Source organism: Borostomias antarcticus (assembly GCF_949987555.1).
Source record: "Borostomias antarcticus genome assembly, chromosome: 14".
Lineage (NCBI taxonomy): Eukaryota > Metazoa > Chordata > Actinopteri > Stomiiformes > Stomiidae > Borostomias > Borostomias antarcticus.
The window spans coordinates 25,637,229-25,655,120 of NC_140247.1; the positions used below are offsets into that span (position 1 = coordinate 25,637,229).

Below are 17,892 nucleotides of genomic sequence, written 5' to 3' on the forward strand. Positions count from 1 at the left end.
TGTGGTGGGTTCTGGTACTACAGGGGGACTGACTGACTCACTCAGTCACTGATGGACAGACGACATGACACCGGCCAAACTAAAGTCCCCCTCCTTCGGCTGTCGCTGGGTGGGGAACAATATGGTACTCTGCCTGCTTGTCTGTCTGTCTATCCGGACTTTCCTTGGACACCGTCAGCCTGACAGCGTTCATATTTGACTTGGGTATCCACAGGGGTCCAAGGGCCGTATTTTTATATTAATTTAATTAAATAAATTTTATTTACATTTTGTCTAATATTAACAGCCACCAGCGAATAAAATACTGCTCCTAATAGAACACCGCCCCCTGCGTTCCAGCTGGCTACAATGGTCTAAATGGCCAATTACTGACTCCTCCAATGGGTATCAGAACTACGGGTGTATTGGGCTTCTACTGTCATCCTATGGCAATAAACCACAATGACTATGACTGGTCACTCATCTGTGTTCCTAACTGGTGGTATACTGTACAGCTACAATCACACACTCAACTGCTCTCCAATCCAGTAGCCCTCCTACCCCTCCCCTCGCCTAATGTCAGAGTCAAAACCACACTGAAGATGGATAGAAATACAATAGGCACAGGTACTTCAGCCAGAGCAACTGTCTGGGAGATTCATTAGGGGGCCATGAGTGAGAGGTGGGCTTCGAAGTCATCACTGGTACGGCCTGAGGTTAACCAAAACTTTCCGTCACACCAAGCCGCGCCCTCAGGGCTGGTGACATTGCCATTTGCGTCAACCTACCTGATTGATTCCATTTTGAGTCGAAGCGCGACCAAGGATACTGAAATCAACAGAAAAGGTACAGTAGTTTGTGAAGTTACATTGTTAACCCTAACCCTACATGTATATGTATATATATATATATATATATATATATATATACATACTATATATATATATTTGAATAGTTTGCAAATGTTAAAGGCTATAACTTTTTGAATAAAATAAACTGAAATACAGCAGCCTTGAAGTCCACAACAGGTACAGTTAAAGTTACACTTACCAAAAACCTGGTGTCTTGGGGCTGTCCAAACAGTGGATTCCATGACTCCTCAAACTCTGAAAGGACCTGAGCTACAACACATCAGCTCCAACCAGACCGCAGGGGTCTTCCCAGGTGGGGAAACCCAGGAAGGGCCAACCCCTGCTGGGGAGACTAGCCAGCACACTGGCCAGGTCCTGGGAAACAGGGAAGAGGAGGGCTCAGCACACACTCCTAGAGAGCCGCAAGGGAGAGGGATGATAGGGGAGGCTCTGAAGATGCACCAACGAGAAGAGGCTAAAGCGGCATCAACAGATGGATCTGCCAGCTCTAGAAAGCAGAGGCGTTATCGAACCACCTTCAGTAGCTTTCAGCTGGAGCAACTAGAGAGAGCTTTCCAGAAGTCTCACTATCCGGACATCTTTGCTAGGTAATATTACCATTCTATCATGTTATCTTCATGTTATTACAGTATATAATGATTCTTTCTGCCATCACTATAACATTTTAGATTTTAGTTTATATTGGTTTCTTGTCATTGTAGTAGTAATAGTATTGGGTGTCTGTACCTTCTATAATTGTATCTAATTTATTCAATAGTTGTACAGTACATGTAATTGCTCGGCAAGACGGTTCAACTGTAAATCAATTATACTTATGTTCTCCTTAGGGAAGAACTGGCAGTCCATCTGTCTTTGACAGAAGCAAGAGTTCAGGTACATTTGATTAGGTGACAGATGATCGATCATTGATCCTTTCATGGATACATTTTGCCTCAACTTCCAAATGAACGAATTTCTTCACTGACATTAAATGGACAATAGCACCTAGATTCATCAATAAGCTTGAATGTGCATTTTTTGTATAATAACGTGTATGTGTATATGTATAATTATATGACATCATCAATAACATTGATTCGGTCTACTGACTATAAGTTATATTCTAGCAATTATGGATTTATCATTAAGCCCACATTCCGTTCCTTCCCATCTCGTCCACGTGACCGGGTCCAGGTGTGGTTCCAGAACCGCAGGGCCCGGTGGCGTAAGCTCCAGAGGGCTGGAGGTCGGCAGCCATGTCTCCCTGGTCTGGCTCTCACCAGCAGCCCCCTGGGTCTGGGGCTCTGTCTGGACGGCCCCCTGATGCACTCTGGTCTGGAAGCCCTCTGGAGCCTGGGGGGGAGGCCCATCACCGCTCCCAGCCTGGCCCCCGTGGGGACGCTGGGTCTCAGTCCCTTGGCCTGGGCCTCACTGTGGGGACATCCTCTGGTGCAACCCAACTTCACCAGGTCTGTCTGCTTCATTGGCTTTCAGGAAGCATAGACACTACCTTGGAGTCTTCTTAGTGAAATATGTCTTTTATCCCATTGTAATCAATCACAACACAAGCACAACAATGCATATTGTAATTTTAAGAACATTGCATTGGTATATTTATATATAGTTCATTTGCTGCTGTTTCAATGGAACTGAGCAACTATGTTTTAAAAGTGGAGCTGTTCTTTACTGGGATTTTACACTCTAATCACCATTACCGTTGGTAGGTTTCTATCTTTGATGAATCCACTGGCGGACCCTGAAACCCTAATGACCAAAGCAGTCTGCCCGTCCTTCTGTCCAACGACCCTACTCGACGTCGAGTGGAAAGGTTCCAACCAACAGATCTAGGCACACCACGACCCCAATTTCAACCATCAGAGACAAAAAACATGAAACTGAGTCTGGATCCAAGTCATTCCTACTACATCCCATAACACTGTTTCTGGGTTTTCATAAATTCCTGAAGATGAGAGGTGCTTGAGTTTGTGACAACAAACTATATCTCACTCAATGTTAGTGATTATAATGACTTAATTTTACTATTTTTGGGGGGGAGGGGGGTTATCATAGTACTGTAAATGTCTCAACCATTGGTTTTGGTCATTAAATCTACAGTAACTGCATAATCATTTCAGATATGAATACACTAGTCTTCCACACACCTGCCATGTAACATTAATATAACACACATTATATAACACAAATGAATAGGGAACATCAAGATAAACTAAGGAGCTAACTAGAGAAACACTTCCTCCATTTAGCTCCATTAGCTCCTCTGTCCAAACAATAGCCAGCCTGGACCTCAGGAGTGTCTCATCCTGTCTGGAGCGGTAAATGGCTGAGCTGTACGCCACTGTTGACCAAAGCCCTGGTCGTCCTTCCGCAGATATCAGATGGGAATGATCCCGCAACAGCCTTATCTGGTCGGCAGGAGTCAGGGCCTCTTACCAGGCTGACAACCCACCTACTGTCCTGGCGGTCAACTGGCCATGAAGAGGGAGAGAGAGAGAGGGGCCATTAAAAAGTTTCATGGATGAAAGCACTAGCGTTCGTTCACCGACTATATTCTGACGCAGAGCATTATCAAAACAAACCCTACTTGTCTTTACGTTATCTGCTAATCATTAAAGGTGGAAAGAAAAAACATACTCTACTGAGCCAACAGTAGCCACCTTGCACATGCACGCACACACACACACATACACACACACACATACTCATTGCCTTTGTGTGGGAACTGGGAAGGTCAGACCATAAAAAGACAAGACAGTTTAAGATGCAATGCAAGAAAAAGCTGCCTTTGCTTTCAGTACTAGATAAAGCTCTTAGTCATTTGTTTTAGAAAGGAGATGCACTTGTGAGTTCCGGCAAGTAGTAGTACATTGGCTTTTCCTATGTTAAATGCAATTATTATAAGTCGCTTTGAATAAAAGCATCAGCTAAATGACTGTAATGTAATATAGTGTAAGGTTATGTAATGTAATAATTATCATGACCAGTACATCAGTAGTCATTCGGTAGTCAGTAGAGTAGTCTGCCTTACGTGGTCAATATCCGGAGTAGCAGCGGGAGAGGGAGAGTTTAGTTCAGGCCATGGATGTATTAATAGAACTGGATACAGCCACTCCATTCACTGGCAGCTATCAACAATGAAGCCCTATTGAACCGCGCCATCTTGGCAAATTTGTAGTCATTTGACTATTTCCGGTGACTTTTGACTTGCGCAGTTGTGCTTTTCTGGCCTTCCGGTGACTTTTGACTTGCGCAGTTGAGCTTCTCTGGCCGACGCGCGTCCACGAAAAAGTTCACATTTATCTGAAATGTAGGCTCTCTCGGCTCTCCCCGCTTTGATTTAGCAATGAAAACCGGCTTGCATATTAACCTGTTTTTGTCAAATATATCAATTGGAGAAATTATTTTTTCATCCAGGCATCTTAGTTTTAACAGGTTAAATATAACTGAACATGTTTCGTTTGCTAGTAGATGGTATTCATTCCGTTCGCGATAACGTTATTGCAGCCAGGCTAAATTCCTCCAGGGAGCCAGTGACCGGCGAGTTGAAGAGCTTCACTCCCCGCCAGCAGGAGCATTGGCCGCGGCTACCGCATCTCGGATAACCCGCTGAGTTCCTGGCTGCTATTTCACACTCGCCCTTGATCAATCCCAATACCGATCCATGGTAATAATGAATCAATCGTTCAGATCAGATCGGCAGTGCTGCATGCATGTTACAACATCATTGTTAGCTTTATTAACATAACCATAGCCTACATTTATCTCTCTTACGTTAGGCTATCCATCTTACACCAGTCGGCCATTCGATAGCTGGAAGCGGTCAACGCCAACGTTGACTGAAAACACCCAAACTCAGTGTATCGTTTCATCTTCATGCTACACATCAACTCCTTTACATTGTATGTGAATAAATTCCTGTTATTCTAAAAATATCCCATTTCTGTCCATTCCTGGAAAAGGCTAATAATTGCTGTCAAATGATCACTCCAGTTTATCAACGTATCCCACTACCATTTCAACTATGCACAGGAGATTGTCTCATATATATATGTGTGTGTATGGAGCAATTGTTTTTAATGTCCGACTTTTGTCTGTGCTGTTCAGTAAATGTGCATCTGTCCTAATTTATTGTAGCCTATCTACTACACAACCTAGTTCAAATTTATGAATCTTCCGCGGCGTGATCATTTCCAAACCAAATTGCGGGGGGGGGGGGGGGGGGGGGGGGGGGGCATTAAAAGCATTACAAATTAGACATTAAAAGCATTAAAACGAAATGTGAAACAGCATGACAACATACATATTCCTTGATTATTTGTATGCTGTGTTGTCCCGTCTGAGTTTGTCCTGTTCGTGATTGGTCTCGTGTTCCCACTCGATAGGCTTGCACCTTGACGTTGGTGAGTGGGCTTTAAACCAAGACGGGCTGTATGTGTATGTGTGTATGTATGTGGTTTGTGTGTCATATTCTATTATTGAAATGTAATAACAGAAACAGTGTGCCTCCTCTAATCCTCACAGCTCAAGCCATTTTTAGGAGACCAGTTCACACCTCAACCAGACCTGCTGCTGTTTAGGACCTGCTTTAAGCCCTTTTTTGTGGTGTCCGTTTTCTGTGTTCTGTGTCAAGTAAGCCAACCCACCTTCAATGCAGTGTAGCCTCCACATTTGAATGGTTACAGCAGTCTTGTCGTCTACAAGCAACAGTCTCTGGCTTTGCATGGCAATTTATGTAGTATCATCCGAGTTCTACAAATGCTGTACTTTTTTGTACTGTAAGTAACCCCTCAATTATTCAATTTTACTGGGGAGCAGTGACCATAGCCTACTTGCCAACCCTCCTGACTTCCGCGGGAGATTCATAAATTTGAACTAGGTTGTGTAGTAGATAGATAGGCTACAATAAATTAGGACAGATGCACATTTACTGAACAGCACAGACAAAAGTCGGACATTAAAAACAATTGCTCCATACACACATATATATATATATATATATATAATGTTTCACATTTCGTTTTAATGCTTTTAATGTCTAATTTGTAATGCTTTTAATGCCCCACCCCCCCCCGCAATTTGGTTTGAAAATGCTCCCTATTTCTGAGGTCCCAAGGTTGGTGAGTATGGCAAGCTATAAGCTATTAATACAAGCATACCGCTCAAAAAGGGCTTAATACATACAACAAACTGATCAGGCTAATCATTTTTTAATGAAAATGACCACAAGACAACCTCCTGTGCATAGTTGAAATGGTAGTGGGATACGGTGATAAACTGGAGTGATCATTTGACAGCAATTATTAGCCTTTTCCAGGAATGGACAGAAATGGGATATTTTTAGAATAACAGGAATTTATTCACATACAATGTAAAGGAGTTGATGTGTAGCATGAAGATGAAACGATACACTGAGTTTGGGTGTTTTCAGTCAACGTTGGCGTTCACCGCTTCCATTTATCGAATGGCCGACTGGTGTAAGATGGATAGCCTAACGTTAGAGAGATAAATGTAGGCTATGGTTATGTTAATAAAGGTAACAATGATGTTGTAACATGCATGCAGCACTTCCGATCTGATCTGAACGATTGATTCATTGTTACCATGGATCGGTATTGGGATTGATCAAGGGCGAGTGTGAAATAGCAGCCAGGAACTCAGCGGGTTATCCGAGATGCGGTAGCCGCGGCCAGAGCTCCTGCTGGCGGGGAGTGAAGCTCTTCAACTCGCCTGTCACTGGCTCCCTGGAGGAATTTAGCCTGGCTGCAATAACGTTATCGCGAACGGAATGAATACCATCTACTAGCAAACAAAACATGTTCAATTATATTTAACCTGTTAAAACTAAGATGCCAGGATCAAAAAATAATTTCTCCAATTGATATATTTGACAAAAACAGGTTAATATGCAAGCCGGTTTTCATTGCTAAATCAAAGCGGGGAGAGCCGAGAGAGCCGGGAACGCGCGTCTACATTTCAGATAAATGTGAACTTTTTCGTGGACGCGCGTCGGCCAGAGAAACTCAACTGCGCAAGTCAAAAGTCACCGGAAATAGCCAAGTGACTACAAATCTAGCCAAGATGGCGCGGTTCAATAGGCCTTCACTTTAGATTTCGAATCTTGGGGGCTTGGGTTCAGGCCGAGGGGGACCCTCTCTACAGGGGAGGTCCTTGTTGGAGCGACACAATCCTGAGACATGCTGTCATTGGCCAGGTGGGCATCTGGGAGGGGCCTACCATCAGCAGCGATGTCAATTGGCAAGAGAAGGGGGCACAGGTGATCCTTTCTGCGTAACACTAGGCTCGCTATGGCCCTCCTCAACACTAGGAGACCCAGTCTGACTTCCTGTATGGGACAAACACTGAGAGAGGCTGCTGGTAATCATACTGTGCGAACTTGTATGGATGGTCCTCAACTCTCACTCCACACATATGGCATCCAAAAAACGGGTTCTGTAAGGGTGTGTTCCAAAAACGGGTTCTATAAGGGTATGAGACTTAGAATGCTTGAACATCATTGGAAATAATAATGATAAAAATAATAAGAAGAAAAAGTAGAAGAAGAAGAAGAAGGATGATGATAATATTGATAATAATAGTAATAATAATAGTAATAATAATATTATAATAAAAATATTAATAATAATAAATAAATAAAATAATAATAATAATTTACACCATTGTGCTCAGTTACACCTCCTACTTTAACATGTTACAGTGATGCCATGTTGCTGGGTCCCCTCATTGCATGGAAAACTAGACATGTATAGGCCATCCACAGGGCTAATGTAGGCTAGCTGAGCAAACACACAGGCATCCCACAGAGACCATGCAGATTAATCACTGATCAATTCAACCCTGAATGCCATCTCCTTGCTCCTTGCCATAACAACCCATCAAGTTTTAATATTTATCTAGTTAATGGACTATGATTATATTGACCCCGTGTCTACTACAGGAGGAGATTGCTTTGCAATGAAGCTGAAATCATGAGTTCAGTGTGATGTTCCGAATCAGTGTGGACTACTGTTTAAACACACCAATAAAAGACATTACCACTGACGCATCCTCCGAATGCGTGATGTTATCTGATAATTTGTGCATTCATTCTCTGGACCTCTACTTAGCCCTTCTTTTTTGGCTTGTTTCTCACCTTGTGGTCTGTTGTCAAGAGACGTATGATGTTTTTATCTTTCCTCAAGTAGGCTACTGTATACCGTATACCCGCCCTACCAGACACCACACGCCTTCAAAATAGGTTATGTCTTTTTATAAGGCTCAGTGAGTGTGGTCAAAGTACCATTGGGGGTCTTATGAGTAAAATGGTTGGTGCCACTGTCTTGTCGGTGTAAAGGTATTTATTCAGGATAATTATCACTTAGTCTCTGCAGCACATTGCAGTCTCTGCAGAGGCAGCTGGTTCAAACCTGCCCGCTGTCGAGCTAACTCGGTGTTTACCATTTCTGTTGTCAATTTGTCATTAGTCTTTCCTGGCAACTAAATGTAGAGATTTAAGGTTCAAAATAGGTTTAAAACACAACCTGTCAGTTGTCTCATGGATGAATTAGACACTGTGGACACATTTTCCAATATGAAAAAAACACCACTAAAACACATTGTCCAGGGCCTCCTGTTTGCAAGTATTCTAACCCCACCACCAAACAAACCCTGTGGCTTGGTCAAACATTGGACAGGGTGTCAAAGTCCAGCCCAGTTACCGAGCAGCATAGAACCTGACTCCAGCATGTATGTGAGTATCATACTTCCAGAGTTCAGCATTGCTAATAGCATTTAAACTATGTTAAGAGTCCATTGTGAATTGCATTCTTTGAGTGAATTGACGTGTTCATGTTAACTATGAGTTTTGCATACTGTCACACTTGTGTGTCTGGCTCTATGGAAGTCCCAGGGCCATGCAGGCATGGAGCTGGCTCCCTCTCCCCCTGGACTGGAGGCCGAGTACCAGACCGTCTTCACCGCAGGGTCGCTGGTCTTCCTGCAGGAGTTGGTCTCCACTTTTGATGAAGAAGTTGACAGGGTAGGACACTATATAAGACGTTATTCTGTGACGGTCACTTGTGTGATTATTGTTATTTTTGGATTAGCAATTTAAGTTTGTGGTATGTTTATTTGAATGTGAAGCCACAGACAATAGCAGAATGATGATTCATTTTCATCTGCCTGAAAAAAAGTCTCTAGATGCTTCACAAGTCACAAAGAGGCTGGGATCTGAGAGGACAATCTGATCCCTATACTGTGTCTCTGTGCTGTTCTAGATCCTGAGGCTGAGGATCTCCAACAAGGCCCGTCTGGATCTGTCAGGTGACCTTCCAGGGTTCTCCGCGGCGACGGCCACCGTGAGGGCCGACCCCACCTGGAGGGTCTGCCCAGTGCCCCGGCGCCTGCAGAGGAGACACGTGGATGTGGGTGACCTGGCGCCCTGCGACACCCAGCGCCTCATCTGGGCCCTGTGTTCCTCCGCTCAGGGGCTGCAGGTATGGTACCCTGCTCTACAGGAAGGGCTAGACATCTGAAAGTTCTCTAGGGAAATTCATCATGGAGAGACAGAAAGAGAAGTTCAGAAATGTTTTGAATCGCTCGTTTTTTTTGTCTTGCAGGTTGATTTTGATGATGGAAACTGCCCGACATACCACAATCAGATTAAAGGCATCTACAATGTTTATAAGGCAGCGCGTAACCAACTTCCTGGTGAGTTGTGCACTCATTACACCCCCGACACACACACGCGCACATACGCACACGCACACTAAAAAACACGCTAAAGTTCAGATAATCGCTGTTCCTCCAACAGACACCCCCCCTATATCCCAAGCCCCCGTGCTGATGCTCCGCCCCCGTGCGTGGAACATGGTGGAACACAACATGATGGTACCAGAAACACACGGTTCCACCTGATTCTCTAGACCCTAGATCAGAAAGAGAGAAGTTCAGAAATGTTTTGAAATTATGGAAACTGCCCGACATACCACAATCAGATTAAAGGCATCTATAATGTTTATAAGGCAGCATGTAACCAACTTCCTGGTGAGTTGTCCACTCATTACAGCCCCGAAGAATTAACCAGAGTTCAGGTCTATAATAATGTAACTCTGTAACTCTGCAGGTCAGAGGGAAGGAGGTTCCTGGTCCACTGTTTGACTTCGGCCTCCTCATGTTCCACTGTGGGAAGCTGCTCCTCCACTGTGACAGCGGGCCCTTTTTCTACCTCTCCAAAGTAAGAGCCGTGGAACCATTGTGAAAGCTGGGCCGTTACACTCAGATGTATGCTATGATCATGTTTGCAGCACTACTCCTCACATCATCTCTTCGTCTTTCCATCCCTCTCCTGCTGTCTTTCTTCCTTATTTAATCCCTCTGTTCAACAGGTTGAGAGTCACCTGGAAGCAAGACTTTGGAACAAAATATTTGTCTGGACAGAGAATAAGGTTTGTGGAATCATAGTTTGTTTGGTTGTTTGTAGGTGTGTAGGCCTACGTGTGTCTTTTTAATTTGTCAGTAGGCTATATCTGTGTAATGTGTGTGTGCGTGCATGTGTGTTCTCCAGCTCGGCCTGCCTGTAGGTAGCATCAAGGCCACAGTGCTGATCGAGAACGTTCTGGCAGCGTTCGAGATGGAGGAGATCCTTTATGAGCTGAGAGATCACTCCGCTGGACTCAACTGCGGCATTTGGGACTATTCTGCCTCCTTCATCAACAAGTTCGGTAAAAGCCCGCCCGCCTGTTTCAGATATCTTTCCCGCCTGCCTGTACCGAATCGGTCTATCTTTGTGTTTCAGATATCTTTCCAACTCAAAAGTAATGCACTCACAATCCTCATGTAGTAGGCTATGACGGTAACTGCTCATCCTCACACAGTTGATTTTTGAATCTCATTTCCCCCGAAGAAGAATTAACCAGAGTTCAGTCAAACAGGCATGCCTTATCTCGAGATTGGAATCGGTTTCCCCTTGTCTCGGTCCGTGTGGACATAGGCTACATCCATGGTCTGAACACACCAAGCGAGTCCTAGCGCGCGCCATACGGATCGAGCCCGCTCTGAAAAGGTGGGCTCGGCCCGATTCCAATCGAGTTCTGAATAGGGTTGCACAGAGAAACAGCAGGATGTTGCGCCTTTTTGGATTAATCAGCTGCCGTACAAAGTTATAAGCCATGATGTCTGCGAAAAGTCCTGGGCTGCGTTCCGAATCGCATACTACCCTACTATATAGTATGCCAAAACAGGATGTAGTATATCCCAATACATAGTATGCCACATGCAGTATGGCAAAAATACCTGGATGTCCTACTACATCCGGTCGTATTTTGCAGTATGCAAGCCAGCAGGCGTTTCTGGCTATTCTGACCCACAATCCTGTGCACAGCGGAAATGTGCATCACATGTGCGAGTCGTGACAGCTGTAGACGAATGTCGCGTTATGGACAGCGACGGATGTGGGCAAATTTCAAGGCGCAATGTTATGACAAGGTAGTATGTCCCAATTGGATGCCTACTGCTTGCAAAGTACATACTTTCTAAGGGCAGCTGTAGTAGGTACTGGTAGTAAGAAGTAGAAGTATGCGATTCGGAACGCAGCCCTGGATATTTCCCCAAAGTACCTGGCTGCAGACAAAATGGCCGACCTCCGCAAGAGGCGCCTCCGCAGTTGACAGGAAATCACGTGACCTCTGCAGTTGACAGGAAATCTGTTCTGTTTTTTTGTGAGCATGTGCAAGAGGCTCCTCCACAATTGACAGGAAATCACGTGACTGCCACAGTTGACAGGAAACCAGACGGTCGTCTTCTTGTAGTTTTTTCGTGAATGACAGTGTGCAGTCAGATAAGAGAAGATATTTGTTGTTTGCGAGCCGCCATTAATTCAAGTGAAGAAGAAGATAAGAAATTCTTTATTTATTCTTTATTAGTCCACTTGTTGCCGAGAAGCCTCTGGTACTGCGACAAAGACAAGGTTAGTTGTCTTTTCTAAGGTTTTATTCAGTGTTGTCTATCAAACTTTATGCCAAGTGGCTCTAAGCATTTAGCTAACGTTAGCTAGCGATGTTTCGTTGCGTCATTGTTGCAGGTCATGTAGCTAGCTAAGCAGTTAGTAAAATATTTGTGTGAATGAATTAGTTTAATTGAGTTTAAAATAGATATCGTTTGAGTACAAACTGTTTGAATCACGTTACATTAGCTCGCTAATTGGCAGCAGCTGTAGTTAGCTGGTCGGATGCTAGGGAGATGTTTTTTTCTTTATTGGAAGTTGTATTGGACAGTTTTACTATCGGGAACTAGTCTGGCTAACTCCCAGAGCGTGCAGCCAGTGTAGCACGCAGTTGACGTTACTAGCCTGAAGACCTGGTCCAGGGCGATATCCTACAGATAACGCCCTGTTACTCTCAGTATACATCCCCTCTCTTCTCTCTGTAAAGTGCATTGTTTTGCATTTGTGTATGAAATGTGCTAGGCTATATGAATACATTTTGATTTGATATTAGGTATTTGGTCACCTAGAGGTCAGGGGTTGTTGGTTTCTCTTCCAGGTCACCGGGAGGCCTTCCTGCTCCCTGACCGCAGCAAGTACGTCAACATGGAGAAGCGCTTCCTGCGCAGCTACATGGACCTACTGGTCCAGACGTGTCACCGGCGAGGGGCGCTGGCCACGGGGGGCATGGCCGCCCTACTGCTGCCCCAGGACCGGGACAGCGCCACCTACAGGACAGTGATGGCTACTGTCTCCAGGCAAGCCTCCTGGTCAAAATGAATACCAAATGCATAATTCAACTGATGTCTTGCTACTGTAACATAGGTAGCTGCAGGCTGACTAGAATTCAGATTCAAACATCATGTCATAAATGAGGGCCACCACCCGGGCTGGTGTTCGGCTGCCACATACGGGGAGAGCAGCCGGCGGAGCTTTCCCCCTGGCTCCCAACCCAAAATTATGCAGCTGAACTCCGAAGGGCTCACCCCCAGGAAAATCGACGTCATCAAGCACCTGGCCTGCACCACCAAGGCCCTCGTCATCCTCCTCCAGGAGACCCACTGCGTAACAGCAGATAAGCTAGTTCTTCCAAATTTCACTATAACTGGGTCTACCTTAAGCAGGAAGCATGGCCTCACTACATTTGTCCATCAAAGGTTGAACTGGACTCTCGTTGACTGGTTCGGAGATTGAGTGGTTGTGCGTGGATGTTGGCGGCTTTAAAATGGTCAACGTCTACAAGCCTCCACCCTCGTGAATCACACCCAGTCTTCCCTCACCCCTGCCTCTATGCTGGCAACTTCAACTGCCAGCACAAGGACTGGGGGTACAGCACCAATACATCCGATGAAGAAAACCTGGCTGCTTGGGCAGTTAACAACAGCCTGGCCCTGTTGTACGATCCCAAGGGCGCAGCCAGCTTTGTCTCAGGTCACTGGAAAACTGGGAAGAATCCTGACTTGTCATTCGTGAGTGCCAGCGTTGACAACCGGCTGCCTGATAGACGTAGGAAAGTTCCCGCGATCCCAACATCGACCATCGCTGATTACCATGCCTAAACTCGTGGACCTCATCCCGAGCGAGCCGGCGAAGCGATGGAACTTCCGAAAGGCCAACTGGAAACGCTACCACCTCCTTACCCATAGATCCACGAGGTGCCTTCCACCACCTAACACCAACAACGTGGACGAGGCGTACCGGTAACTCAACATTCTGGTGAAAGCGGCCAAAAAATCCATCCCATGCAGACATCACAATAGCTACAAACCGTGTTGGGATGCGAAGTGTGAGGGTCTCTACTGTGCATTCCTCCGGGCCCCCACAGGAGCTGAGTCAGACAGACTTGCCTCAGCCCTGCTGTCTAGACTCAGCCGAAGGAGACAAGCACTGGGAAGAGGCCATTAACTCCATCGACGTCTCACACTCCAGCCGCAAGGCATGGAGCATCCTTAACAACCTCACTAGTAGGTCTCGACACTCTCCCCGTCACTGCAAACAAAATCGCATCACAATTTGTGAAAAGTGGGACATGCGAGGGCATGAAGACCACGAATCGTCACGTCTTGTGGCAAAAGAAGTGTCTGACCTCTGGAGGCCACAACTCCTAGCGGCGGTAACATCTTCGGTGAATTCACACCGGAGGAGTACGCTGCTGCCCTCCAGCATGTAAAGCCAGGGAAAGCTCCGGGACCTGATTCTATCTGCCCGTAGCTTATACTCCATGGCGCGCCTGCCTTGAAGTCCTGGTTAAGAGTGTTCCTCTCTTCTTGCTTGAGCCAACTCAAGATCCCCCAAATCTGGTGAAGAGCCCTAGTTGTCGCGATCCCTAAGCCTGAAGGGGACCCCAAGAGTTACCGCCCCATCTCTCTGTTATATATCCCCTTCAAGGTCCTCGAGCATCTCATCTACGCCCACGTCGAACCAATCATCGACCCGCTGCTCCCACAAGAGCAGGCCAGGTTCCGACACGGGAGATTGACCGTAGATAAAGTCACTTTGATGACTCAAGACATCGAGGACAGCTTTTCGGCTAAAAAGAATGCCTTTATAGTCTTTATAGACCTGACAACTGCCTACGACACCGTATGGCACCGCGGCCACACCTGCAAGCTGCTCTGCCTGTTACTGGACAGGCACATGGTCAGCATGATCATGGAGCTTGTCCGAAACCACAGCTTCACCCTCACCACTGGTAGCGGACAGCGAAGCAGGTTGCAACGCCTTAAGAACGGCGTCCCCCAGGGATCTGTCCTGGCCCCCCTCCTTTATAACATCTACACCTACGACCTGCCGACCACAGTCACCGGAAAGTATGCCTATGCAGATGACCTTGCGCTGGTGTACTCAGCTGGAGACTGGCAGGCTGTGGAGGAGACATTGAGCCAGGGCATGCAGACACAAGCAGCATACCTCCGGAAATTGAGATTGAAGCTCAGCGAGGCAAAGACGGTGTCGGCGGCCTTCCACCTTAACAACAAGGAAGCCAAACGTGAGCTCCAAGTGCACACCGACTGAACACTCCTGCCATACAGCGCCAAACCAACCTATGACATTGGACAGTTCGCTCACGTTCCACCAACACCTCGAGTCACTGCGCAAGAAGTTAACAGCTTGTGTAGCGTTGATGAGGCAACTTATCCGATCAGGTTTGGGTGCCGGTGCAAAAACACTGCGTACGGCAGCCCTAGACCTGGTCTACTTGACCAGTGACTATTGTGCACCTGCCTCATCGACCCGCCTGTGTCCCACTCCTGTGGACAACCTTCCCATCCTCGCAGGCATGCAGCCCACTGGCCTCTGCTGCACAGGAACCACAGCACGTCTTGCCTGCCGGGCCATAGAGCCTAACCAGGACAGGCTCACTACAACGGTGGAGCCTCCCCGGCATCACAAGTCGAGACACCCTTTTGTGCCTGCCGCACGGGATCTCCTGCAGCAATGCAGAGATCTTAACATCAGCGAGGCAGGATGGGCGGACCATATCTGGCGTGTGGAGTGGGAGGCAAACACCTCCAGCCTCCGTGATTTCATCCTGGCCGCCAGTCCTTCCCCTCCCGGGTTGGATTTACCCAGACCGGCGTGGGTAAGGCTTAATCACCTCTGGACGGGCGTCGGGCGCTTCCGCTCATCGATGCACAGTTGGGGCTTGGTATCCTGTGCGGTGTGCAAGTGTGGCACTGAGGAACAAACCGCAGACCATGTCATCCAGGACTGTCCGACATACCGGACACCCAACGGAATGCATGGCCTGACGGTTTTGGATGACGAAACGGTGACATGGCTCCTGGAGGTGTTCCCCGATATATAGCCCGGGTGACCCCTCACCCAGGCTCGGGGTGGTAAAAGGATAGCCCCTCGGCGCCGAGCCTGGGGGGAGAGGACAATAACAACCAACCCATACGAAGAAGAACATTATGTCTAGTTCCAGATTTGGACTATGGACAGGCTGTGCAGCATCCTGAAGTCCAGTTGTTTCAATCTTCGTTCCATCTGTCCCTCTACACATTTCAGATTGAAGTTATTGGAGATCGATGCTGGTGTGGACGGTTTCATGGTGTACGACCTGGGACTCATAGAGCCCATGCAGAAAGTGAGCGGCTAGACTTGATTCTTGAGTGTCGGCCATCTTTCATTACGTTGTAAAAGCCTCACTCTCCCAGCTCCCTCTATCTGTTTTTCTCTTAGCTCTTCCAGCTCCATTCCCAGGGTGACAACCAGCTGAGCCAGCTTCGAGATGACCTGGTGGTTTCCCCCGAGGACCTACTCTCCATGCCAGCGGTCAGTTACCGAAACACAGCCATTGTGTACCTATTTTGCTACTACAACATGATCTACACACCATGGGGACTGTCTTGTTCTCCGATCTATCTCAGGGCGGGGTGACGCTGTACGGTCTGAAGTATAACATTGCTGTGGGCGTCCTGTTTATCCAAGCTTGGCTCACAGGTGAGGAAGTAGCTTGTTTTCTGTATGGTTATTCTAATACTACTAGCCACTAGTTTGTAATTTATGGGGTAAGCTGAATTGCAGTAGCCTAAATCTGTGTGAACCTGGTGTGACGGGGTAAATCATCCATCTCTGTGGTTTTTGTCCAGGTAAAGGCCATTTCTTCTACAGAGGGCAGGTGGAGGACTCTGCTACTGCGGAGATCTCCAGGTCACAGGTGTGTACTGTAGTTACATTACCTTCCTCCTCGGTTGCATTGTACTTGTACCTGTTGTATTGTATTAGAGTATTGTACAGCAGCCCCTGGGTGCTAAGCGCTGATCTGGGGCCAGTTGAGTGCCCCTCCACCCTTATAGTCAAGGTTAGAATTTTGGTATAGGATATGCTGATCCAAGATCCTGGTATAACTTCCACCGCTAGAATCTTTTCTTTTTTTTCAGAATCTGATTTTATTTGCCAGGTAGGTTTTTACTACAAGGAATTTCTTCTGGTCATTTGTTGCATTAACACTTCAGTTTCCATTTAGTTTATTTAAGAAGGGACGGTGCATATTAATCAACTACAGAATGTAAATACACCAGATGGATAGACATTAAACGTTACACAGCAATAACAATAGACAGTTATCCCGGACCCGTTTCCTATTCCTGTCCAGGTGTGGCAGTGGATCCGGCACCAGGCCCATCTGGAGGACGACGGCAGGGTGGTGACCCGGGGGCTGGTGACGGAGCTCGCCCAGGAGGTCAGCGGCAAGCTCAGGGAGGTCACACGCTGCCAGACCGTCAGGTACAGGAGGAGAGGCCCACCAGCACCTGGGTGGGGCGGCTGTGGATCAGGAGGTAGACCGGGTCGTCCAGTGACCTCAGGGTCGGCGGTTCGAATCCCGGCTCCTCCTCCTGTCCGCATGTCGAAGTGTCCTTGAACCCCAAATTGGTCCCAATGAGCAGGGTGGGCGATGGCAGCTGCCGCGATTAGTGTGTGAATGAGCACTTTGGATAAAAACTCTATATAAGTGCAGTCCATTTACCTGAGACCATCACCCAAACCTCTTCATTGAGGTGTAGCCGTTTTAACTTCCTGCACCCTCCTCCTGTAGGGAGGAACAGAGGTTACTCACTGCAGCCTCCATGTTCCTGGAGGTCGTCCAGAAGAGGGACTTCCCAGAGTTCCTGACCACCTACCTGAACCTGGACCACACCTTCCTCAGCACCCAGGCCCGGGAACTGGACGGCCCCCCTGAGAACAGCATGCCTAGGCCCAAACTCTGATGTTGGGGACAAGTGTGCGTTTTTCACCGATTCAAATTTGAATGACTGGTGGTGGGAGGTGTGGTGATCCCCTGACTACCAATTCAGCATGTGGGGAGGAGTGAGTGTACCCGTCTACAGTCCAAAGATGGGAGTCAGGACACAGAAGTGAAGCATAGATGAGCTATTTTCAGCATGTGATATACAGCATAGCCTACTACTACTACTAGTGAGAAAACTGCCTGCAGCTACATGGCCACTCAAGAACGCTGAAAATGTGAAGGCTGAGCCCAGAAACCATACAATTAAATAAAGACAAAACTCCCTCAGTAAAGGAATCTTTTATTCAACTGTTTTTAATTCATAATTCCCT

At 46.8% G+C, this 17,892-nt stretch overlaps 1 protein-coding gene across 3 annotated transcripts; it reads left to right on the forward strand.

Annotated features, from left to right (window-relative positions):
* Nucleotides 1–8,538: 8,538 nt before the first annotated feature.
* Nucleotides 8,539–17,835, forward strand: ugl (ureidoglycolate lyase). Of its 3 annotated transcripts, none has more exons than XM_084449042.1 (15): nucleotides 8,539–8,595; nucleotides 8,749–8,883; nucleotides 9,122–9,340; nucleotides 9,464–9,554; nucleotides 9,658–9,734; nucleotides 9,970–10,080; nucleotides 10,232–10,291; nucleotides 10,411–10,567; nucleotides 12,386–12,584; nucleotides 15,838–15,916; nucleotides 16,012–16,104; nucleotides 16,200–16,272; nucleotides 16,422–16,489; nucleotides 16,928–17,058; nucleotides 17,369–17,835. In XM_084449042.1, exons 1-15 carry the CDS (start codon nucleotides 8,590–8,592, stop codon nucleotides 17,538–17,540), a joined length of 1,671 nt encoding a protein of 556 aa, XP_084305168.1. In that variant the 5' UTR covers nucleotides 8,539–8,589; the 3' UTR covers nucleotides 17,541–17,835. The 3 variants fall into 3 exon arrangements, with proteins under 3 accessions (XP_084305168.1, XP_084305170.1, XP_084305169.1); XM_084449044.1 differs by having other exon boundaries at nucleotides 8,556–8,591; XM_084449043.1 differs by having other exon boundaries at nucleotides 8,571–8,595; nucleotides 8,755–8,883.
* Nucleotides 17,836–17,892: the final 57 nt, after the last annotated feature.